General features: G+C 30.8%; 1 protein-coding gene across 1 annotated transcript; it reads right to left on the reverse strand.

The window, feature by feature from the left end:
- Nucleotides 1-8,953: 8,953 nt before the first annotated feature.
- LOC143912334 (vertebrate ancient opsin-like) lies at nucleotides 8,954-14,003 on the reverse strand. Its single transcript, XM_077431618.1, has 8 exons — nucleotides 13,818-14,003; nucleotides 11,824-11,983; nucleotides 10,433-10,628; nucleotides 10,213-10,345; nucleotides 10,001-10,141; nucleotides 9,836-9,925; nucleotides 9,586-9,772; nucleotides 8,954-9,519 (listed from the first exon to the last, which is right to left on the reverse strand). The coding sequence occupies exons 1-8, from the start codon at nucleotides 14,001-14,003 to the stop codon at nucleotides 8,954-8,956; spliced, it is 1,659 nt and encodes a 552-aa protein (XP_077287744.1).
- Nucleotides 14,004-26,313: the final 12,310 nt, after the last annotated feature.

A 26,313-nucleotide genomic window follows, 5' to 3' on the forward strand; every position in this document is an offset into this window, starting at 1 on the left:
GCCCTCGACTTTTATACCTCACATGTGGAAAATGTGACATGTCCAAAGGACATGCGAATTTCAAGGTTCTTCTTTTCCATAATAAGTTGGGCAAAATACAATTCCGTCGTAATCTTTGGGACAGTGACCTCGCATTAAGATTGCAAATATTATTTCGGTTTTATTATTTTAGGTATTATCGTTCCATTTTAAAATACTATGCTAAAATTTGTCACGTGGCCTACTTAGTATGAGGTCGTAAATGTGTTTTAAAATATTTACGTTTTCAATGAAATTGTGCAATTCGAAATATCATAAATCGATTGAGTTTATCTGCACACTCTCATTGTTATTTTGACAAAAGTAGGTTTGAGTGGTTCAGTCAAAATTTTGTTTAGATTTTGCGATTAGTTAGTATGCTATTCAAAATCATACTTACTTCTCGTATTAGATAATAAATAATGAAACGAGAACGTGAAAATGGCATGAGGAAATATATTAATTTTTTTAAGGCAATTATAGATGCAAAATATTTTAATTACTTAATATAAATGAATTGGGTTAAATTGATAAATGGAGAGGTTGATGATTGTAATGAGGAAGTAATTTTGAGGTACTGAAGTATGTATATAGTATATAATATTTGGTTGATTTTGAACTTGCTCGAAATTAATGACCCACTTTTGAACAAACGCCATTGATATATTAGAACAAACTGCACTGTAATGCATTTTTTGTTCGAATTCAAAGGGAGATAATATCTGTAATACAATAGTTTTCAAGTCTAGGTCAAATTTTCTAACAAATCACTCGAACTTATTAAAATTAAGAAGAAATTATTAAAATGATTTATTTTCTTATTACCCACATTTACATACTTCAGCATGTAGCTTCGTTTCGTGCACATTTTATCAATACATACGTACATATTTCTACACTGTAATGTGTCACTTTTCAGATTCGTGTTTAATAGATTGTGATTGATGGTTTTTCACAATTTATTTCGTCAATATTTCAAAGATGGCGATCAGCTCGATAAGCTGACATTTCTCCAAAATTTCGCCGCAACAGCTGAACAGCTAGAAAGTGGTGTGATAGGCTTTGTTCTCATTTTTTGATTTCAATACAACGTTTATTGTGCAATTTGACCTTCTTATTATTAAAGACTTTGACTTCCAAGACGAAAAAATATTATTGAGATTTATTTATCTGGAATAACTTTATATTGAGTTTGAACTTACATACAACAACTAAAAGCTTTATATGTACATACATACATACGTAGAGATAAATATAATAAAAAGGTTATGTTATGCTTTTATTATACTACACCCGTAAGAATGTGGACAGTTAGTATTATATAGAAAATAAAATATGTATATGAACTTACAACAAAGAATGCAATCATATGAGAAGTGCACTATAATCATTTTCAACACGTATACACTTACTTCCTTTTGTTCAAAATTGTTTTGTTTTTATTCATCTTCATATTTATCTTCTATCGCTCCTGTCAATCTAAAATTTAGCACTTTTGTATTGTCAGTTCTCTTCCAACTTGTGAATATCTCTTAGCCTTTTCAGTGAAAGACAGCTGAGTAATTCCATGTATAAAAAATCTTTGAAATCACTTACTTGTGAGTATGCGTTTAATGTGTTTTTGTAAATATTATATGTGTATGTATTATGCTGTGATACAATATAATTAAAATTACGAATCGCTTAAACTATGTATCTTTTGCGCTATCTATCTAGATTGCTAATTGACATTCTACGCAAAAACCAAAATTCACTCGAATTTTATGATGCGTATTTTAATTTAAAAAAAAACATTGAAATTTCGTAATGTCAAAACGTGTACATATTGTACATATGTAGATATATGTAATACGTGCGATGTTCAAGTGAAATACGATATCAAACAAATACAATCAAGTTTACGGGAAAAAGATTTATTATTTTTTAAAAACGGCGTATAATTTTTCCGTGGGATTGTGACTTAAATTCTAATTATTTTTTTCAATTAGCAGTACGCAGTGTTTTATATTAATTCGCAAGGAAAATTAAAATCATAAAAAGGAAAGTAAACCTCATAAATGGTTACGCCTTGTTGAATCGAGTAAAAGTGATCAACGTTATTTTTTTATTTTTTAACAATGACAGTTTTTTCATTTCGCATACTTTTAATTTACTTCACAGTGCGTCTATTTGGAAATTAACTATATATTCATTACTCTGATTGTGTTATAGTAATATGCAGTAGAAAAGATCGTTTACTGAGTATCATGTATAAATATACCTATACAAATAATACGTAACTTGCAATGGAAATATTGAATTGCATCGTGTGCTACAAAGTGACAAGTGACAGGCAGTAAACTGAATGCATCCCAACAAACAAACTGTCTACCTGTCTGAATTGGATGCTGCAGTGGCAGAATTAAAAATACATACATACACATGCATATTTGCGTATTATTATCATGACGGTTGAGAACCGAATTATAATGGCAGCCATGTTACATCACAATTTACAGTTCCTTTTAAATAAATGTATTATTAGTTTATGTACACATTTCCGTAACATTTGAATATTTATTCTTTAATATATGCACTTGGTAGATAAAAACACTGTATTGAAAACACCGCTAGTTACATTTTTGGAGATTCAAATAGTGAGTTTAAAAATATATATTTGTTTATACTGTTGTATTAGGCCAATGGTGCCAAAAAGGCTGATGGATCAATGCATTCTCAAAATATACGTATTTACTAGTTTATTTTTGAGATGAGTACAATCTTATTACCAGGTTCGTGTGTTGGAACATAATTTTGACCACTCTGTCGTACAAGTTATGTGCTTACATAGTATTTATGTACAAGTGAGCAGTCAAATGCCAAATCTTGTAATTTATCACCGCGAGTGCTCGTCTTCGGAAATTTTGCGGAAATACAACGATAATTAATTTTCACTAAAATACTAAAATATCGGTCGCAATCATAAATCACGGGTTTAACTGCAGCTTCTTTAGTCGGTACGAGGCGTTTTCCCACAGACGAGTCTGGCGCACCAAAGGTTAATTGTCCACTTGTTGAAGAGCCGATTGGTAACCGTATTTGCGAACCTGAGTTACAGCAACACTGACTTTTGTCCAGCTGTCGACTTTGACAAATATTTGCTAACCTCTCAAGAAACAGCGGGACCAATCTTCAGACTGCCCAGAGGGGCATGTTTTGCTATTTAGCAATGCTCATCTTCCTGTCGCAAAAACCACATACATGATACATACACATTACACACGTAGAATTGCAGTCTCTGTGTGGAAGTCTTCCGGCAAATCGTCGATTTTAAGTAACTCAAATTATACCATTCGTTTAAAAAAACACGTAATACGAGAATCAGATACGCAAAATTAACTCGAGCTTTTTTTTCCACGTATCAACTTAACCTAGGCTGTGGAGTCGGTTTAAGATTTACCGACTCCGACTCCAACTTGAACGATTTTAGTAAGATAAATATATTTGTCAACGTATAATATTATAAGTGATAAAAATAATAGCAATTTTCAAAATATAAAAAATTAAGGAATTAAAAAAGAATCATTAAATTTGACATGTAACCCAATTTATTAAATTATTGGTTATCAAATTAGTATAAATAAAAAGTAAGTACATAGGTATATTCATAGTGTATATGTATGAATTTGAAACAAATAAGAAATCGAATTATTAAAAAAAAAAAAAAAAGCTTGTAATGAGAATCAAACAATAATGAGACGGAGGAAACAATCGGCCACAACACATCGAAATAATGGGTCTACCTCACGGGCCCGAATGTGAAACGCCCGAAAACGCAAATATCGGAAGGCAAAGATCGAAAATCGAAAGATAAAAAAAGGGTGCATGGTAAACGGTACATACTCACTTAATTTGGGCGAGCAGGATACAACAGGAACAAGAGGAACAGGCTTTTACTCCCGTATTCTGCGCGCGCACATTAAGATCTACATCTTTCGATTTAAGATCTTTCGATTTTCGATCTTTGCTTTCCGATATCTGCGTTTTCGGGCGTTTCACATTCGGGCCCGTCACAGAGACCGCGAAATAATATAGTGCAATTCAACGATTTTATTTATGATTATCTTAAATTCATGATTTTTATAAATAAATTATTAATTTTCAATTTGGATTAGTTGATAAAATTTGAGAATAGTTGACACATACCATAATATGTATAGAAAATAGTAATAAGGAGTTGGAATCGGTTGATTTGACTCAAGTTCCGACTCCGACTCCGCTTGAAATACTCCGACTCCGACTCCACAGCCCTGGCTTAAACTTTTTTCCTTAATTCTGATGACAAGTTTTGAATAATTTTAAATTATAAGTACGTAAAGTATACAATGTACAAATTAATACGTAGGTATTATTTTTGACATGTGTATATAAATTATACATAGTGAAATCAATTAAGATATTGCAAAAAGAATTATAAGTTCAGTTGAACCTAAACAAAAACCTTTTGTATTCAATTGTATCGTCTTATATAAAAAAATGATCACAAATTTCGTGTGAATTTCTTTAATTAAAAAAAAACGAATTTCGAGCCTACAGGTGGGTATTTGATCTTACGTTTCTGTGTAAGTGTAAGAAATGTCAATGTTAGAAATAAATAGGGTATTTTTCTATAGGACAGATGTTTAACAATAACCAACCATAAAAGGTTTGAATTCCATTCGTGATCTCCACGCTGCAATTCCCTCGTCAAGATACGCAATCTCATTTAAACGAACGCATTTTTATATTACATCATTTAATATGTAAATATTTTCCGGAAGAAAAAGTACGTTGTTGAAAAAAATATGAGTTAAAAATTTTAATATAAAAAGGATGTTTCGTGTGAATTCTGGGATAAAAATAAATGTTTTATGAAGAAATATTTTATGCCTACAAATTATTTTAATGTGCGCATTTTTAATTATATCATATATATATATATATATATATATATATATATATATATATATATATATATATATATATATATATACATACATATATATGTATTTGAGTAAAAATAAAGTATTAATTTAATCAATAAAGTATTAAGTAATACACCTAATATTAATTTTATATCTAATATTTCAATATTTCTATTATATTATTGAAATATTTCACAAAACATTAAATATAATGCTTTGCGTTTAACAATATTTAAAAATACTGGTGGCCTGTAATACGTTTATTCTGCTTTTCCGAGATTCTGGACATATCGAATTAAAATAAGTGATAACAATTTGTCAATTAAGTCAAACAGAAACATTGTTTTTGGAACTGAAAATTGCACTTTCGCCACTTTCAAATATAACGGCTCATATGTAGATATGAATCTTCTATGAAAGCAATTTTAAAAATGCAAAATCATGAATCTAACTTGATGTACAGAAAATTTTACTTGATATGCACTTCGTTCAAATGGTCCATTTTAAGTATTACACAATCGCATCACATTATTGTGTGAAATTTCTTCTAAAAAAATCTCTTCCTGCTTCGTATTCGAGACTCATTCTTCTTCAACGCCTAATTCGATACAAACAAATCTTAAAATTGCTATTTGTGAACTGCTTTCAAAGCTGAATCGTTAGATTTTTACATAAACAACAATGATAGTTCGAAATTATTTCTCATATATAATATTTAATTTTGATGACTTAATTGTTCAATAACAAATTATTAAAATGCTAAAGAAATTATGTACTTATAAATTATAACGATTTATATTCGTATAGTATTAGGAGGTATTAAAAATCCTACAGACATAAATATGTATGTATGTATGTGGAAAAAGTTCTCTTCATTACATTACAAGAAAATAAAATCTAAAACTTCATACGAAATACTACCCTTCAAATTTCTAGTTATTTACGTACTATATATATATATATATATATATATATATATATATATATATATATATATATATATATATATATATATATATATATATATATATATGTATGTATGTTTGTATTACTAAATTAGTATAGGTATAATACAGACAACATAATCGATCACGATTTCGATTTCGATACCCAAATATTTCGACAAAGTAATGTAATACCGATTCATATAATCGACGTTTTAAGTTTGAAGACACCGTTATTTGTTTTGACAGTTGACCCTAGGCATTTTCGCAAACAATACGGTAGGTGCAGTAATTTGAAAGTTAAATACGTAGATTTTGTTCGGTTGTTGTATGGATAATTTGCATCCGTACCCAAAGCCGCGGTACAGTACCGAAGATTGTTGCGGAGTTAAAAACAGAATGCCTGCAATTTAGTCTTGGGCGGGATCGATCGCATCATATAGATCGACATATTCTGGAAAAGTAATGGTTAAACCGATCGGTACATACGCAAGTTAATATGGTTTAACCGGTGGTTGCAAAATGGCCGTGCAAGTAACGAAATCGCTGCCACTCCGTCACGATCGGCCGACATTACCAATATGGCTGCTAACAAATAGTGCAAAACAAAAAGAATAATAAATTGCGAGGTGTTGTCTATCAACACATATCGGTTTGCCCTAACCGTTGAGAATCTTGGGCAACTTTTAAAATTGATGAAAACTGCATTTGAAAGAAGACCTTCGGAGGATCGTGATCACAGTTAGAGGATGATTGTATTCAAATACATACATACATTTTGGGGAGATTGTGTGGCAAAGTGTGTTTGCTATCAAACCTTGATAGGTCTTTGATTATTTTTTCCAACTGGAATAATAATAAATTAAAATTTGATGATATGGTTTCTGATTTCTTGGACATTTTCAATTCCCGGGACATGCGACGGAGATTCCCAGGATTCCGGTGGGAAGTTCAATTTTCAGTTCCAAAAATACTTTTTATGTTTCACTTCACGAATTGTTATCACTTTTAATTCGATATGCCAAGAATCTCGGAAAAGCGGAATAAACGTATTAGAGGTCACCAATATTTAATTATTAAATATTGTTAAAAGCAAAACATTTTATTTAATTTGAATAAATATAATGTACATATGATTTATTTATATATCATATGTACATAAAATATGTACATATATACATATGATTTATGTATGTACATATGATTTATTTATTTTGTTATGTACATATGATTAATTTAGTTTATTTTTAATTTGTAAAATTTATTTATTTATTTACAAAATATTTAAAACAATACATTTATCAATTGGAAAAGATGTAATTATAAAAATAAATTTATTTGAAATAGCTTCTTAAGAATACTAAAATATGTATTCGAAAGCCTATTTTTAAATTTGGTCCAAATTTTTCCAGCAATGAAAAAACTCCTTCAGCTCCTTCAATTATTTTTCCTGCCAGAATGTATATTTGTTTTTTTTTAGTCGAACCAATTTTTATTTATGCCATTTTGTAGATTTTTCTTTGATAACTCCATATTTAATTCTTCAGTCATCGTCAAACACACAATTTTCTCATCTAAATTAGTATCTGATTTTGATTTTTAAATGCCTTTTATTACTAAATTATGCTCACAATACATTTTAATAGCTACTGATCTACTTTAATAGCTACTGATCTACTGATCATTTTCTATTTTACAATTTTAATTTAATTATGTTAGTAATCATATGATACTATGTAGTATTATATTATTCTAATGTTAATGTACAGCATAATAGGAAAAATAGTTCAAAAACCTATTTAAAAATTCTTTTCATTAGAATCTAAAAGAGTTTCTTCCACTATCGAATCGTCAATAAACTCGCTTCATAATACATAGTTTTATCGTAGGATATGCCTTCGCCTTTATTATAACGTTTTAATTGAAAGATTTTTCCCGGGAATCAAGATAAGAATTCTCGGGACACGGGATATCAAAAAATCTGTGAATTCCCGGGAATTTCTGTACTGAGTCGACCCAGTTCATAAACTCTAATTGTGACTAACTTGAATTTCATTAAAACCTATCTTTAATTAGATCGATTTTTATTAAAATCCTAAAACGATTTTTATTAAAATCAAAGCAAAACATCTAAATTTAGTATTTGTGTTTGTAGTTAGAACATAAAAATAAATACATATCTGTTTTTTTATTACATATGTAGTACATACTTGGCTTGGACTTGGCAATGTTTTATTTTGACAAAAGAAATACAAGATTATGTACGTATGTTCAAATACATATACATATGTACAAATACCTAATTAGTGGTTAATCTGAATATAATATGTTGACAATGCTTGCCATTTCAAAATTTAATTATGACTATATTATGTTTCACGCTTTGTTCAATTTCTCGTATTATTTTCTTTCGTCAAAAAACTCGATTGATTTTCATATAGATGTCGCTTTATACCTTTTTTTATATTGGGAATAATAAGAAAAATGGAGATTCTCTCACCATCTATTGTCCCAATCAGATTTTTTTTAGTTATAAGCATTAAATGTGTCAACGAACATTCTAACGATTGCGTTTGACAAAAAATAACTATTACTGGTAACGTGTTTGTATGTATGTATGTGCTATTATAATAAATTTATTTTCTATTTTTGGATTTTATTATGAGATATTTACACACAAGTATAGCCGTCAGACAATAATAATATTAAATATATACTAAAAAGTTTGGTACACATATTCTAAATCACAATAAATTCTACAATAATAACTTAAATTTATATATGTACATTATTATGTTATAAAATCGCATTCATTGGTTTTGGATGCAGCATGCATATTTAACATAAAACTTATTGATAATGCTGTGGAATTACATAATTTTATTTTTAATCTTTGTTTAATATGTTATCTATGTATGTATATATCGAAAAAAAATCCACTGTATATTTCTTATATATGTATGTACATACATATGTAAGTATAAAGCTCGACGCATTTTCAAAGAAAATGGTAAAATCATATTAAAAAGTCATGAAATAATTTTAAATTTACATCATCTGCTCATCGTTTAAGCTAGAGTTTTCATTGGATTTGCTTCTAATATCTTCGAATAACTTAACCTTTGAACGATCTCTCTCATCCACAACCAACTTTGATATTGTGACTCCTTTTATATTTTGTAAAGTGGTGGAAAATTTTCTTGAATGTCCTGATGTTGTCTTCTGATTTTGTGAAATGTTTTTAATTTTGGTGGTATCGTCATTTTTCTTACTTACTTTTAAATTAGTGTAGGTGTATGATTTTCTTCTTAGTGAGGCATTTATTTTATTAAATGGATAAAACTTTTCATGATTATCCGACGTATTGTGTTTGAGAAAACTTTCTTCCCATACGTTAGATCCTATGTTATCAATCCCTTCGAATTGAACTTTGGGATTTTTTTCTACTAATAGTTCTCGACTTTCAAACTTTCCATTTTCAATGTTTTCAAAACTTTCTCGAGGAATAACTGGGTATTTTTCGTCTACATTCAAGTCATTATTTAAATCATAGTCTTGGTCTGAATCTGGTTTATTCCAAAATTCTTTCTTTTCTGCTGATGGTTCAGAAGATTCTTCAATCAAATTTGCATTTATATTATTATTAACATTTTTAAAATTCGTTTGGTTAATTTTTTTACTTCCTGTAGTTTCATCTTTTAATACAGACATAGCAATAACAGTATTTTCTGGGTTCAAAGTTACATTATTTGTATTAGATTGAGAAATAGCTCTTGTTGGCGACATCAAAGTGTTTTCTAAAGCTCCATCGCGCATACATTCGTCTGGGTCTCCAAAACCAAATAGTCGTTTTAATGATGCTCGAAACTAAAATACAATTGTATTAAATAAGGGTATTTTTTCATATATATTGTAAATTTCTAAATGCACCTGTGTATTCATTCCAACATATATAATTGGATTATAACAAATTGAACTCTTTGCCACTAATGCTGGGATGACACTTAAACTTGGCGATACCTGTTTATTTGAAAGAGTATGATTTTTTATGATCGTAAGACTTCATGATGCTTGAAAAACCAAAAATATACAAACCAAATCTCGTGAAGCGAACTGTTGTGTTAGAGCAAATATAGAATACGGTGTCCAAGCAACCATAAAAGTAATGATCATGAGAAACACCATTATTGTCACTTGTGATTCTGCTTTAGCCACTCTTCCCATTCTACAAGAATTCTGAAATATAAATTTACTTTAATTAAAAATTCATGGTTGAATTAAGTTAACCAAATCAAATTTGAACTTACCGATTTCATTGTTTTCAATATATTCATGTAACTATAGGTTATTATGATTATAGGAATGACTAAGCCCATGGCAAACAAGAAAAGGATGTATGTTAAAGCATTCATTGTCTGTTCTTCCCAATTTATTGAACAACTAATAAAATAATATAAAACAGATACAATAATAAATAATGCATATTTTTAATTGGAAAGTTATTTAAGAATATTCTAATAAAAGCACCTAATGTTAGCACCCTCCATAATATAACTACCCCAACCAAACAAGGGTGGTGTAGTTACCGATAGTGAAAAACACCATATCAACAAAACAGTGCAAGATGCACTTTTCATGGTGAGACGATGCGATGTCAAATGCCTCGACACTATTACGCACCGTTCAAACGACAATACAGTGAGCGTTGTAATTGAAGTAATACCTAAAATTTTGAAATTTGTTACACATTTTATTAAAAATATATAAAACGAGTTATTATTTTAAGTTATTGTATTATAATTACGATAATAAATGCATTACAATAAAAATTAAAGTCGATTCTAAAACCATGCACACAAACATGTATGCATCACGTGATTGTAGATGAGACATGTATGTATGTATGTATGTAGATGATTAGTAGTATATTCTTAATTTTTTGTGTTTTTATATGCTTTTTATAATAATGAATTGCTGAATTCAATTTGAAAAATTAATGGTAGCCATCACATTCATACATCAAAGGTATAGCCAGGTAAGAGCTTAAAATATATCCATTTTTGTTACGGGTTTTTGATAGAAAATTATATAATCGCAAAATTTTTGCCTGCAGCGCTGTTCATATATAGGTATATTATCAAAAAGAATAATTAGCGTTCTTCGCCATTCGGAGTACATGCTTATGTATTTACATATGCACATACATGTATACATTAATTATTTATTTATAAATTAGTTTTAGTTAGATTTGAATCTAAATATTTGTAAAGGTTTACATACGTTTATACTGGGGCATAATTATTATATGATATTATAACTTGACGATCGAAGGATTTGCGGTTTGTCAAGGTATCGCGAAACTAATACCATTGTTCATATTAAGATCTCCGTACAAATTCCTCACAAACAAATTGTGACATTGAAATATATAATACTGTTTACATGAATTATTTGTATTTATGTATGTATATATTAAATTTAATTAAAATTTAATCTCTTTGACAGTGAGAAAGCTACCCAGTTAATGAATTTTTTTATGAAAAATTTATTATATGCTCAGTATAAATGTAACACACCTAATTTAAATCATAAAAATATTAAAAACAGCATAGAAGGTAAAATTTATTTTCCTCGTTATATTGTACATACATATTTATGTATTTAAATTATGGTCTTCCTTGAACTAACAGAGATCCGACGATGTGCACTATATATGATGAAAGCAATTTTTTTTTTTAATAATTAACTGCTATGTTAAATTGTCAGCAAATTATTTTTATAAGAGCACTATACTGATCAATTCATGAACAAAACAACTGGTTTGTACCGTTCATAAACTAAGCATTTTTAAGAAATGAGTAATATCACAAATTTATATGTATAATATACATACATCGTATATATGTAAATGTTCTTACCTAGAAGAGTCATAAAAAATCCGTAAATGACACACATTGTTTTTCCGAAAATCCATCGATGGTGAAGAGCGGATATCAGCGTAAAAGGATTACCCAAAATGGAAACTGAAAAATCGGAGCAAACCAAATTCAACAGTATGACGTTTAAAGGTGTCCATAGCTAAAAGTAAAATAGTTTATATTAATTACATAAAAAGGTGCAGTTTCAAATAGATTTTGAATTATAAATGTTTCACTATATCGAGTACAAGATTAATAAAGATACATAGATAGTTTTAAATAGTATCAAAATGTAAGTACATATACATATATGTACGTATGTACATATGTACATATACATATGTATATTTTAAATTATTATATATAATAAAATAATTAAAAATTAAAAGTTATTGCTTTATATAAAAATACTTTATTTCAATTAAAAACAAAAAACAACTTTATTCTTTTAAAATAAAATAATATTTTTATTTTTTTTACAAGCAGAAGTCCACTTTTCTTTATTTGAGAAATATTTCGCAAAACATTAAATATAATGTTTTACATTTAACAATATTTAAAAATATTGGTGGCCTGTAATACGTTTATTCTGCTTTTCCGAAATTCGAATATATCGAATTAAAAGAAGACAAATCGATTCATAAGAAGAAAATTCGAGACATCGAATTTATAGACGTTTGTGAATTAAGTCAAATAGAAATAGTGTTTTTGGAATTGAAAATTGGAATTCCGCCACTTTTAAATATAACGGCTCATATGTACATATTTACGTACAATTGAATATTTATCGAAAGAACTTTTCAGGATCGAAGTGAACAACTAATTATTACTTTATATCTATGTACGCAGTAACAATATATGAAGTTTTGTAATCATGCGAAAATTCGAACTCGAGATTTTGACTGATTCGAACTCAGAATCGATCACTGATCACGTTTTAATGTTCCAGAATAAATGTTTATGTGTGTCTGTGTATTTTGGGGATTTTTTGAACACCGTTAGACTGAAACTTAGTATCGGTTGCTGAAATTCTTATCGACACGAAGCTAATTTTTTTCAAATTTTAAGTTGACCGGAAATGGTACCTCCCCTTATACATAGGTGTCCTCTTTTTTTGAAGTTTTTGAATTCTATTATCGCCCATACGGCTACTTGAATCAGATTGATTTTTTTTATATGTAATAGAAATTATAAATTTTAGACCGCAATATTTTTTAAATATTTTTTCCTAAACCGGAAGTAGTACTTTTACTCTAGAGAATCGAGGTTTTGTATGTTTTTCTCAGAAACCTTTTGATTTATTGAACTGAACTTTCATATTTAGAAATTTAAGCGTAATACCAAGCTATCCCTAAAAATTGGTAAGCATCCGTCAACCGGAAGTGGCAGTTCACTAAATTTAATAAATCGGGAGTGGGATTTTTTCCTCTTAGAAAGGTCAAAAATGTTGTGAATACTATTTTGTCCACAGCCCTGAACGTATCGAGCTGAAAATTTATATTTGTATTTTTTATGTACTAACTTAGAGCTGATAAGATTTTGGTCAGAATCTGTAAATCGGAAGTAGTATTTTTTTTTTAAAATATATTCAATTAGTTTATTTGACCTTTTAAATTATTTTAATCTTCTTGATATTTATTGTAAATAATACTGATAGTGATTTTAAGTAACAAAAAAAAATTAACAAAATCCGACAGCCGGAAGTAGAACTTTTGTCTTGTGCAAGTGTCCATACATTTGCGGTCAATTTGTATCGAAAATGCTGTCATAACATAGAATTGCATAATACTGCCGGTAAGTGTGAATGTGTCTGTACGGTTCAATATCGAATTTTATTTGTGACCTTCTTATATTCCACAAATACATAGATAAATTCATGGGTTGATCACATCCGAATTTTTTTTTTGCCATTCAAATAACGCATAATTACTAATCATCAATATCAAACCATCCGCATAGGTAATCTTAAAAAAACAAATATATTATGAGTATACCTGTCTGTCTTTATACATGAGCAAGATGACGATTAGGTTGAAAAAAAATCCAAAAAAGCCTATCAGAAACAAGACGAAAGCTGTTGTGGCATATCCCCACGTGGGCATTAGTTCGTAAAAGTCTTCTTCATAATATAACGATCTCTCCACGGATATGTTCAAACTTTTAGTCGTAGCTTCCTCCATCGTAATTTATACTTATAAACTCTTACATATCTTCATCAGTATCGTTCTTAACTTTTGCTATTTCATTTATTATACACACAAATATAATATATACAATGGCATCTGTAAATAAAAAAAAATTATTATTTCAAATTAGAATTGAAAAGAAAATTTTATTTTTATAGTATTTCTTATACTGCAAAAAATTAGTTCATTTAAAAAATATATACATATGTATATTTGATGCTAGTCAAAGTTTAACATTCTATTGATGCAGAATAATCCTCATTTTATTTCGTTATATCTTTCAGGTACTTTTTATTGGGTTAGTTAAATTTTATAGTTAGTTAAAGCTCGCTCGAATTCACTTGAAACTTGGATATTGTTCGACTATCGCGGAAAACACTGGTATACATTTATACATACATAGGTGAACAGTTAAAAACTTTATTTTGTAGTTTTGTGTGAATAGTTACGTATTGATTACGTCCAGAAAATTTATTGGTAGCACTATTACATTAAAAAACTTTTGTGTAAACATACATATGTATATAAATAAATACATACATGCATAGGTACTTTTTCATCTCAAAACTTATATATATAAATATATATACATATATGCGGTGAAATTATCTCTCTTTTTGTCATACAGCCTTGTTTAATGTGTGCGTGCAGGATACGGGAGGAAAAGTCTGTTCCTCTTATTCCTGTTGTATCCTGCTCGCGCAAATTAAATGAGGATGTACGACGGGGGGAGAGAGACTTTAACCGCACGCCACTGGTATATAACCTAACCGTTATTCATATGTATGAATGGTGAACGAACATTTTCGACTTTTTCACGGTCACCCATAAAAGGTATATGTATATATATCAAGCCATTCTCATTTAAATTCCCTGATCAATATCAATGGCTCAAATTTATGAAAATTGTTGTTTTCTAGAATGATCCAAAAAATATATTGAATCAAACATCTATCTCAATTTAGTTACAAATAATGGACATGGAGGTCTGAAACTTTCCACGGTCACATCGTAAATCCTAATTGTGAGTGACACGCTTCAGAATTATGTTAGTGGTCATTTGTAGTTTCATTAAATAATTACAAGTAAAATAATTTGAACTGCATATTTTTCTCTGGATTTATATTATACATACAGTGTGGTCAAGTGAAAACGCATGGTTAAAAATTAAACAGTATATAAAAATTAAATAGTATATTTATTGACATAAAAGTTATGGTAAAAGTATGCCATTTTAAAATGTTTCCATGTGAAAAATTATATCACTCAAATGAAGACCGTTTTCACGAGCATGCGCTTGGAACCATTTTCGGAAGTTCGCCTCCACTCTTCCCAGGGTTTCCATTTGTTCAATTTGATTTTGTATTGCAGTTTTCAGTTTTTCCAGTTTGGATGGCTTTCCTTAGTACACGTGTGCTATGAGATACATATATACATAGCTCCACAAATAATAAGCTAAGAAGACGTATGTAAATAGCACTGAGCAACAAAAAATCACGTTTTTGAGTTACGTTGGAGCAAGGGGGACGGCAAGCGAGAGTCCGCCACTTACGCGCGTAAGTGGCGGACTTGCCATCTCGCTTGCTCCAATGCTTCTAGTGTACGCTCCCGGAAACTGTACGAAAGACTTTCTTAGCAATTACCGCTCGAGTTAGTACGTTTAGATAAAAATAAAAAATATGAACATAGAAAACCAATCCTTATGAACGTGGTGAAATAAAAAACTGACCCAACAAATGCAAAATAGCACAGATAAAAAATCCGTAAAAAAAATATATTTTTGACTTTTAAAATTCGCTGGAAAATTAATTATAAGTATTTTAAAACAATAAAAAATCACAATCAATAGAAAAAACATCTTACTATTGATTCCAATACTCACTTTGAGCACAGCAATACTAGATTTTGAATTAAAGACCGCAAAAGCCAAAAATCTGTAAAAAGTGCGCATTTTTTAAACGCTTATATTTCGTAAAGGAGACCCAAACATGGGCGCCCGCAAGGGGGGGGCAAGGGGGGGCACTTCCCCCCCCCTGGATTGATTGAAAATAGTCAAATAATGTTACTTTTATTTTAAATCACTTCGTGTTAGCATAAAGAAAGTGTGGAGAGACAGAACGTTGGCCAGCCTCTATGTAAAATCTACTACGAAGATTCCTATCGATCTCAAGCTTAAGTATCGTTTGCTAACTGATCCATACAAGCCTCACCCGTCATATGATTTTGAAGGCGACATGTCAGGAAGTGGAAAACGTTGTTTCAGGGAATCTTGGCTAACCCAGTATACTCCATGGTTACCATATTCACCTAGGTTAAAAGGTGCTTTTTGCATTTTCAGTGTTTTATTTCCGCAACCAGTTCAAAGAGGAATTCAAGGTGCCTTCATTACTACTCCTTGTACAGAGTACAAAGATTTTAATGCTGATTTAATTAAGATGCTGAACACTTCGCGTCAACCATTAGAGATCCAAATAAGGATATTATTTGTCAGATAGATAATTCTGTAAAACGAACTATTGAAGAAAACAGAAAGAAACTGTATCCTATTATTTCAACAATCTTATTTTGCGGAACAAATTATTTGGCAATTGGCAATTGAAAGATAGCACCAAAGGAAATGTCGAACAACTTTATGCGTATCGAATTGAGGGAGGAGACAGTATTTTAAAAAACCATTTTAACAATATGTACGGTGGAGCGATCGTTCAGCACATTACGTCGTGTAAAAACATGGCTTAGATCTACAATGTCAGATGAACGTCTGTCTGGATTGTGCATGTTAAGCGTACACAAAGACAAAGTGAACTGCAACAAAAAATACTTTATGGACAAAATTGTAGATACAAATGTTTGGTAGCGATAACAGACGACTTCAGTTCTTGTTTAAAGAATAAATTTTATTTTAAATTTATGTTGTAAAATTTTTGTTATATACATATATTGTGTTAATAAAAAAAATGTTGCTACAGTATGCCCTTCATTACTACAGTGTCCTGTCCGTTCGTTCACCATACAAATACGCTACAGTAAATTGAAACTACATTAAAGATTACTAAAAATATATTTCCCCCCCTTAGAAAATTTTCTGCTAGCGCCCATGGACCCAAACAACAAAAATCATTATCATATTCGAATTCAGTGGGTCAAACTTAGTAAGGATTGGTTAGTCTCCGCTCTCGTAATTTTTTTTGTTGCTCAGTGTAATCATACAGGGAAAGATCAAGCCAGGCAAGTCAGTGGACATCACCAAATCGTAAAACAACGCTTGAACTGCAGCCAGTGAAACTCTGTAGTTGTTGTTGGAACTATACATTTTCCCTGTTGATTCCTCATATTCGAAGATCTAGATAGTTATATTCATGATTACTGGCATGACAACTAAATGGCATAGAGTGAAAAGTCAAACAATTATCACCACAGGTTCTTCCTTCCTTCAAACGCCGAGCACTATTTATTACTAAAACGTCCGTTTTAAACTAAACTAAATTATATTAGTCCGATTACTAGATATTTCTAGAACTATTTTTAAAGTAAACTTTTATAATGCAAGTCGAAATCTATCTTATCTCATATTATACCTATACATATATTGATATGAAATTTTCATTGTTACTTTATGCTCTTTGTTTCAGGACGCGGTTTGCCATTAATGGGTATCGGATTACAACGATGTACATACATACATTCAACTAAAATATGTGCTTACCTATTGTATATTCCAGGCTGCTAAATTAGTAGACATGAGGTATTGCATATTCAGTGGAGTTATGTACAATTTTCAAGCTATCACATTTAATTTTCATATGGCCATGTTTTGTCACATTTATTTTACAACTTTACCCAACGTTGATTTTACCCCAGTTATTGAAATATTATAATGCAGCATATTCTTAATGTTATACGTTATATTTAGTATATAAGTATGTAAGTACATACACCACAAAATTACGTTGTATGTACATATAGTAATCCGATATCGGGAAGGCCGAGTTTTGGACAGAAAGGGGGTGATTACTAATTACTGATTAGGGAGATGACATAAATTTGCAATATACTTATATATTTATTTATTGTTCGGACTTATGTCAGTCATATGGCCAGGTTTCCTGAATATAGGATTAAAGTATCCACGTGTTTATATATAATCCGACTAATATTCGTGTATATATTTCAATAATTAAAATTAATTAATTAATTCTGAAGCTATTAAATAAGAAAATCAAGTATTATATAATACATATATTTTATTAGAATGTGAATTCAAAATTGAAATCTATGGAATAAAATATTTTTCGTAAATTCTGTGGAATGCTATTAATATTCAATGTTATACCTATATATAGCCTCGTTTCATTTTGAATACTCTCTTTCAATGCGTTATCTTACAAAAAATGACAATCAAGTAATGGAAAATATGTATACAAAATGCTTAGGTTCATCTGAAGAAATCTGTAGCGATTAATTTCAATATTTTTTACAGAAATGAATTTGTTTTTATTGAAAAATCTGCCAAATAGTTATGTACACATTATGCATATTTTTAATCTTTTTGTAGTTTCGCCAACGTACTTATTATAAAGTACTTTACATATACATATGTATGTATGTATAATGCAATATGTAAAGCAACATATTTAATATAACGTAATACGTAAAGCATCACATTTTTGATTGCTTTGTGATCAAAGACATTGTTCTAAAGTGAAAAAAAAGTATGTGCGTACATATTATATTATAAGCTTACGAGTAATAAAGCAATTTAAGCAGCCTACTCTTAATGAACAGCTTATCATGAAACCCACGGGTACAGGAGTGGTCTTATAAAAAATAACAGGAGTTATGCGCATAAAATAAAATAAAGTAAAAAAATCGGGAAGATATATTGACGGCAATATACATCTATCTAATCTAATATATAATTTCGAAAGAGACTTAAGTATGTATGTAAATATGTAATGTTGGTTCGTAGCATCGAAAACAAATCAGTTTCCATGACGATTCGATATATATTTTTTTCGATTCAAATAAGGCACCTGGGGTGAAGTCTCCGGGGGCGAAGGCGAAGGTGAAAAAAATTTTTTTTAAACTTAAAATTCGATTATCTCAAAAAATATACGAAACTGGACATACAATATACATACATATGTGCACCAAGCCTTCGATATGTTGAATATAATAACTATAAAACATTTGTTTCTACTTATGTATGTATATGTTACAGTTGAAGTGTATCTTCCGGTTTTAATATATTTTGACCAGTTAGAATATATGTGTAATATTCCATCTAAACTTGTACCAATTACCGTTATAGTTGGTCTATTTTCTGTTTTAATATATTTTGACTACCTATTTTCCCGTTAGATCCAAGGGGGGGGGTGCCATGGGTGCTATGCCCCCTCCCCTCCACCCCTCACCCATGGACGAATTTATTTTATATATATATATATGTTTTAATTTTTCACATTTAAAGGCATTATTTACTTTTTTTGGAATAAATATATTTTAATTTTACATAATTGCATACTGCAAGATGAAAATGACCGTTTGTGCTATTATCTATGCAAGAAATAAGTCATAAGAAATTCATGGCCTACTTTTATAAGATCTTTTTTATATATTATTTTTTCAATTTAAATTCCCTCCCCCCCCCTCCCCCTGGCCACTTTTTGGAATCGCTAGTGATCTTTTCCGAAATTGACTTGCACAAAATGTACCTTAAATAACATACATATATGTACATCTGTACGTAATTTTAATTAAATAAATTAATATATTTAGATTAATGCTAATATAAAAATGTACAAATCTACTTATATTCTACATAGAAAGATATTTTCCCCCAAAGAAAGACTACGTAAATATACTCAATATATGTACATATGTATGTATGTACAAAATAAGATGTTTACTATCATTGGTCATCCATACAGTTCGAAGGTACATGTATTTGTTTCAAATACTTTTAAAATCTGCCCAATCATGGGCGCCCGCAGAAAATTTTCTAATGGGAGGAAAAATATTTTTAGTAATGTTTTAATGTAGTTTTAATTTACTGTAGCGTATTGTTTTGGTGAACGAACGGACAGGACACTGTAGTAATGAAGGGTTATAATCTGTATCAACAGATTTTTTATTAACACAATATATGTACATATATAACAAAAAATATTACAACATAAATTTAATATAAAATTTATTCTTTAAACAAGAACTGAAGTCGTCTGTTATCGTTACCAAACATGTCTAAAAAAGTATTTTTTGTTGCAGTTCAAATTGTCTCTGTGTACGCTTAACATGCACAATTCAGACAGCGAACTGCGAAATAATATTGAGACAAAATAAAAACGTGCTGGACTTTGATGAACAATATAACTGATGTGCAGCCTGTCATGTATTTTCACTTGGATGCAATGAAAATTCTTCCAGTTGACAATAAATATCTTCAAATTTACTAGAAAAAATCCGAATACTTTTATACTTGCTTGTCCATCTTAGATTTTAATGAATGGTTTCTGGCACATTCATTAAAATCTTTGTACTTTGTACAAGGAGTAGTAATGAAGGCATCTTGAATTCCTCTTTGAACTGGTTGCGGAAATAAAACACTGAAAATGCAAAAAGCACCTTTTAACCTAGGTGAATATGATAACCATGGAGTATACTGGGTGAGCCAAGATTCCCTGAAACAACGTTTTCCACTTCCTGACATGTCGCCTTCAAAAGCATATGACGGGTGAGGCTTGTATGGATCAGTTAGCAAACGATACTTATGTAAGCTTAAGATCGATAGGAATCTTCGTAGTAGATTTTACATAGAGGCTGGCCAACGTTCTGTCTCTCCACACATTCTTTATGCTAGCACGAAGTGATTTAAGATAAAAGTAACATTATTTGACTATTTTCAATCAATCCAGAGGGGGGCAAGTGCCCCCCTTGCCCCCCCCCCTGCGGGCGCCCATGTGCCCAATAGAATTTTTATAATACCCATAAATGTGGGGTGAAAATACTATACACATCAGAGAGATGTAATATGAATAGAGGGGCCCTTACGAATAAATAATTGTTGTCGATAAATACGCTACATCGCACAGAATACAATCGGATCAATTTAATTATAAAAATGTATCCCATGTTGTTTATTGTGTGTTTTTGAATGTATTGTGCAATTTTTACCGATGCTTGCCCATCTTGCGAGTAATATAAACAAACAGATAAGTTTTTATCGGACATACGTCGAGCACCAGGCGTCAAATACGACTGATGCTAAAATTATTTAGATCTGTCCGTGGACATAATGTCACTTGACAACAAAAGAACACCTAAAGCCACTTCTATTAATATCACATTTCTCTGATACGATATGTAAAATCGTATTTTTCCCAAAAGAAACAATAAATCATTACAACAATACACACTACGAATATGTGAAAGCAGCCGAATTTTAATGAAAAATATAAAAAAATCCTTAGCCTGTCAATAAATCCCATTTTCATTCAAATCTTAAATAAAGTAGTGTACATATGTATATCATTTCAAAGTCCATACAAAAAAAAAATCTCGAAATCGTATATTGTATATTTAATTCAATTTTATACTGATTTTTATTCACTATATAAATACTTTCAAGAATAATACTATAGTTCCTTGTATTTTATTTGAATGTAAAACTTAAAAATGATAATAGTATACATGTAAAAAAATACACATGTATAGGAATATAATACATGCATATGCACATAGGTTAATAAATAAATACAAAAATAGCATACCTTTTTAATTATTTATATCTTCCAAGTGATCATTCTAACATTCACCTTAATGTAAAATGGTGTATAATAGTTCTTAGAAATCGCGAAAGAACTGAAAAGTCGCTTTTCCGGACGCGTCAAGTCCAACCGAACACACAATTTTCACTGAAACTCTATCGACGAGATACGCCGCTTAAATACTCGTCGGTAGCATACACCCGGAAAATATTAGAAACATTTATATTATTCAATATACATTAAACTAAGTATGTTTCTTCAATCTACATAACTGTATATGTACATACATACGTGTGTAAGTGCATATTATGTATAAAAATAAATAGACAACACAATTCGTGAAAGCTATCTCAGATTAATTAAATTTATTTGAAGTTTGCTTTCCGTATATATGTATCATACATACATACATATATATATATTATAATATAAATATATATGTACATATATATTTTTATATCTTAATTTTTTGCTTTTGCTTTTTGTTCTATCTATTAATTTTTTTATTTTTTGTTTTCTCTCTCTCTGTCTTATTTTATTATGTAGGCCATTGTTGCCCATTAGGTTTTTCCTGTAATGCCAAAATGTTAAATAAATAAAAATGTAGTTATGATATACCTTTTATATTTTTAACGATCTATTATATGCGAATTTTATACGTCGTTAAAAAGTATCGGTTTCCATTCGTTCGTTATATTTTATTCATTAAATGTCAAAAATGTTAAATTAAAATTAAACTCTCCCGAGAGGATTTTCTCTAACGAATGTCACGTTATGGCTGTTAATAATCGCAAGGATTTAGTTAATCTCTTTTGAGAATAAACTACATACATATGCATTTATGGAAGTGCATATTATAGGGTTCCAAAAAACCGCCCGAAAGAAAAAGCCGGTTAAGACAATTAAGATTTAAATAAGCTCAAATTAAATATATTTATTATATTATGCAAAAAAATAGTTTTTTATAAATTAAATTGAGTTATTAACATTATGAACTTTCATAAAATCATTATTATATGTTATTATTACAAATAATACAATTTGTATTATTTATCACAGCCGTAAAATGGCAGATCCTAAATACGCACAAATAGTTAAATGATTTAAAAGACAAATTAAAAAACACAGTGAAAAGCCTCGTGTCAGAAGTTGAAATTAGAATTTTTTTTCGATTTCATAGACAAAATAATGGACACAACTTCTAAATTAAAATTAAAGCTTCAAATAATAAATTGCGGACGACTAATAACAACATGGAATATTGTTAAGAGAATGAATATTTTTGATTCATTATGGATTAAATGCAGTACATAATATCAAAATATACATACATATGTATGTATGTATACATGTACATATGTATATGTACTTTTAGAATACGACTTATATAATTATTTTCTCTTTTTTTGTATAATTTAATTGGATTATTGAAAATTTTAAAGCTGGATTACTTTTTTATGAGCATTTTTTTACGGAAAGATCAATACATTTGTATGTATATGTATTATATAAACATACTTCAAACCCAGTATATATAAACGCATCTCCAAGTAAATTTGCATGTGCTTTTAACATTTCTTTCAGCTTTTATTTATTATATATGATATTATAATAATTATTATTATTTTTATAATTATACTAGTATTGTGCCCGTTAATTTCGGAAAGAAATTGATACACGAATTATACGTTATACACATAAATATAAAGTAAGGTAATTTATAGGCAAAATGTTGAGTGCGCGCATTACCCGCTCGCCGATCCAACCCGTTCACATGTCCGAAATTATGAATTAATGTGTGTGTGTGTGTATTCGTGGATGTGTATATGTGTGTACGCTCCCACGCAGCGCATGTGACGCTGACGTCACCCGTTCCAGGGCAGGTGCTCAATATCAAGATTCCATGCAGACGCTCCACGTACCCCCCACTTTCTAGCATCTCCTTGACACGATCGGTCGTCACGCCACATCCCTATAGCGGATGCTTAAAATGCACCCATTGGTCAGAATATATCGTCATTGCTCTAATTAATCAAACATTTTAGTCCACGTGGACCACTTCTCGCTGATATTAAATATCTCTACTCCTGCAAACAAAATAACCAATTGATATGGGATCCGAGGAATAAAAAATATTATAAAAAACATTTGAGCGGCTTTTTTCTTTATTCATGGTATGACACCATAATTATCGACGACTTTGGTTAACATCAAGTAAAAACGTAAAGGAGGTTTATAAAAAGTGTAATATGTAAAATGTATGTTGCACTAGCTATTAGTTCGTCTGACATTTCGACAGCTCGATATCAGAAGGCTCGTGTTGTCCGTACGTGATAATCAATCTGTGGTTGTTTTATGAAAAACCTTTTTTTTGTTGGAAGTAGCTTCTGATCTACATTCTGAACTTGTTGCAGTTTTGTAAATGTTTTGTGTGCTGGTAAAAAATATATAAATACGAATAATCGATTTGATTAAAATTCATAGTATTTCATATGTATTTTCCTGACTTGGCCAGATCTATGAGGAGGCAAATGGCTGCATCTGCCCCCCCCCCCCCCCCCTCCCCCACAAATGACTTTCCTGATGACCCCGCCTTAATCAAATTACATATATAGTTTTTCATTCCAAATTCACCCTTTTTCATTTCAAATTGACCCTTTTCAATGTCAATTTGAAATGAAAAAGGTTCAAAGAGTTGAAATTATGCAAATGTTAAAATGCTCGTGTAAATCGGTTTGTTTGAATTTTTCCTTCTTTTTTCCGGTCGCTTTCCAAGTTTGTGAGGGTCGTGACTTTCCCGTGGTCCTCCACCCCTCTCGATACCTCGCAGCTCGCAGTGACTCGATAGCCGTTTTCCCAGTGGCAGCCATAACCTGGTCACCCCATCTTTTTGGGGATCGTCCTCTTCCTCTGCTTTCCTCAACGCTTCCCAAAACGACCGAGTTTTCCAGGCTGGCCTGGTCTCGCCTCGCAATACATCCAAAGAACTTGATAACACGCTCAAGGCATATAGAAGATGGGTCTACCTCACGGGCCCGAATGTGAAACGCCCGAAATCGCAAATATCGTAAGGCAAAGATCGAAAATCGAAAGATCTTAAGTCGAAAGATAAAAAAGGGTGCATGGTAAACGGTACATACTCACTTAATTTGGGCGAGCAGGATACAACAGGAACAAGAGAAACAGGCTTTTCCTCCCGTATTCTGCGCGCGCACATTAATATGGGAGGAAAAGCCTGTTCCTCTTGTTCCTGTTGTATCCTGCTCGCGCAAATTAAGTGAATACAGAGACCGATGGAAGATAACCCATCACCAACCCGCAGCTTTTGTAATATGGAGGCATTGGTTCTTCTCGCTAATTTTTTCCTAATGAATTTATAATTTTTGTACGAATGACGAGATGTATTATATTGAAATCATTTAACGTTTGCCAGATTTGTGGGTTTTATTTAGGTAAACGAACTACTAGTCATATGCTAACCAGTCACAGGACAACCGGTCGCCCTAGATCGGTCACACGTGATCACCCGTCACACTAAAACTGGTCACGAGAAAACTGGTCACACTCTAAAACTGGTCACACCCTAAAATCGGTCACGATAAACTGGTTAACCGATTTTAGGGTGTGACCAGTTTTAGGGTGTGACCAGTTTTAGGGTGTGACCAGTTTTAGGGTGTGACCAGTTTTAGTGTGACGGGTGATCACGTGTGACCGATCTAGAGCGACCAGTTGTCCTGTGACCGGTTCACATTTGACTAGTAACCACCGAACCTTAAAGGTCTGTTCATACTTAACAGCACTGCACGGCTTCAGCACTGCACGACTCCGTTTCATATATGTCATTTTATTACATTTCTATTCATATCTACCTACATGTCGCGGTCACGTCACGTTTACAGCAATTTGGCCGAGTGCAAGGCAAAATCGGCTTACTTATACATTAGAGGCTATGACGATACGGCGCAATATTGCTTACGTCGTATTGTCGAGTACTTGCAATATTAATGCATACACGTGCATTCGTAGCTACGCGTCAGAATACAAGTCAGCAAAAATGTTTCGGCGTTTATCGAACGAAAAATTATGTATAATCGCGTTGTTGTTGGAGGAAGAAGATCAAGAAGGCAATAAAAAAGCACGGAGGCGTTTTGATGTGCATCCCATGTTAAAAAATAAAAAAACCGAAGGAGAGTTTTGGAAACTGTATAAGGAGCTTGTGGATGATGGACAAAAATTTTTTAAATATTTCCGTAAAAAATTTAATTTTTCTTTAAATATTTGCACCAAAACCATGTCGAAAGATTAAACAGCTGTCAACTATCACTATCGATAATTGGTCCAAAACAGCAAAGCGGCAGACTCATGGCACGTAATTCGCGTGTATATTTCCGCGATGGCCAAAAAAACGGATACGATACGTTGACGGATGTTGCTGTAAGGTATGAACAGGAAATGTCGGGTACTGCTGTAAGCCTGCCGTGGCGTAAACGTGACGGTTGGTATGAATATAGGTACCCATACAAAATGTACCAAAGAAT

This window comes from Arctopsyche grandis, chromosome 5, assembly GCF_051622035.1.
Source record: "Arctopsyche grandis isolate Sample6627 chromosome 5, ASM5162203v2, whole genome shotgun sequence".
NCBI classification, from domain to species: Eukaryota; Metazoa; Arthropoda; class Insecta; order Trichoptera; family Hydropsychidae; genus Arctopsyche; species Arctopsyche grandis.

Bases quoted from the DNA above. Each gene is read 5' to 3' on its own strand.
- LOC143912334 (XM_077431618.1), bottom strand. From the start codon at position 14,003: ATGGAGGAAGCTACGACTAAAAGTTTGAACATATCCGTGGAGAGATCG. The intron at 11,984-13,817 runs GTATACTCATAA...TTTTACTTTTAG, and splicing joins TCATGTATAAAGACAGACAG to CTATGGACACCTTTAAACGT. The intron at 9,926-10,000 runs GTTTGTATATTT...TCAAATAAACAG, and splicing joins AGTTCGCTTCACGAGATTTG to GTATCGCCAAGTTTAAGTGT.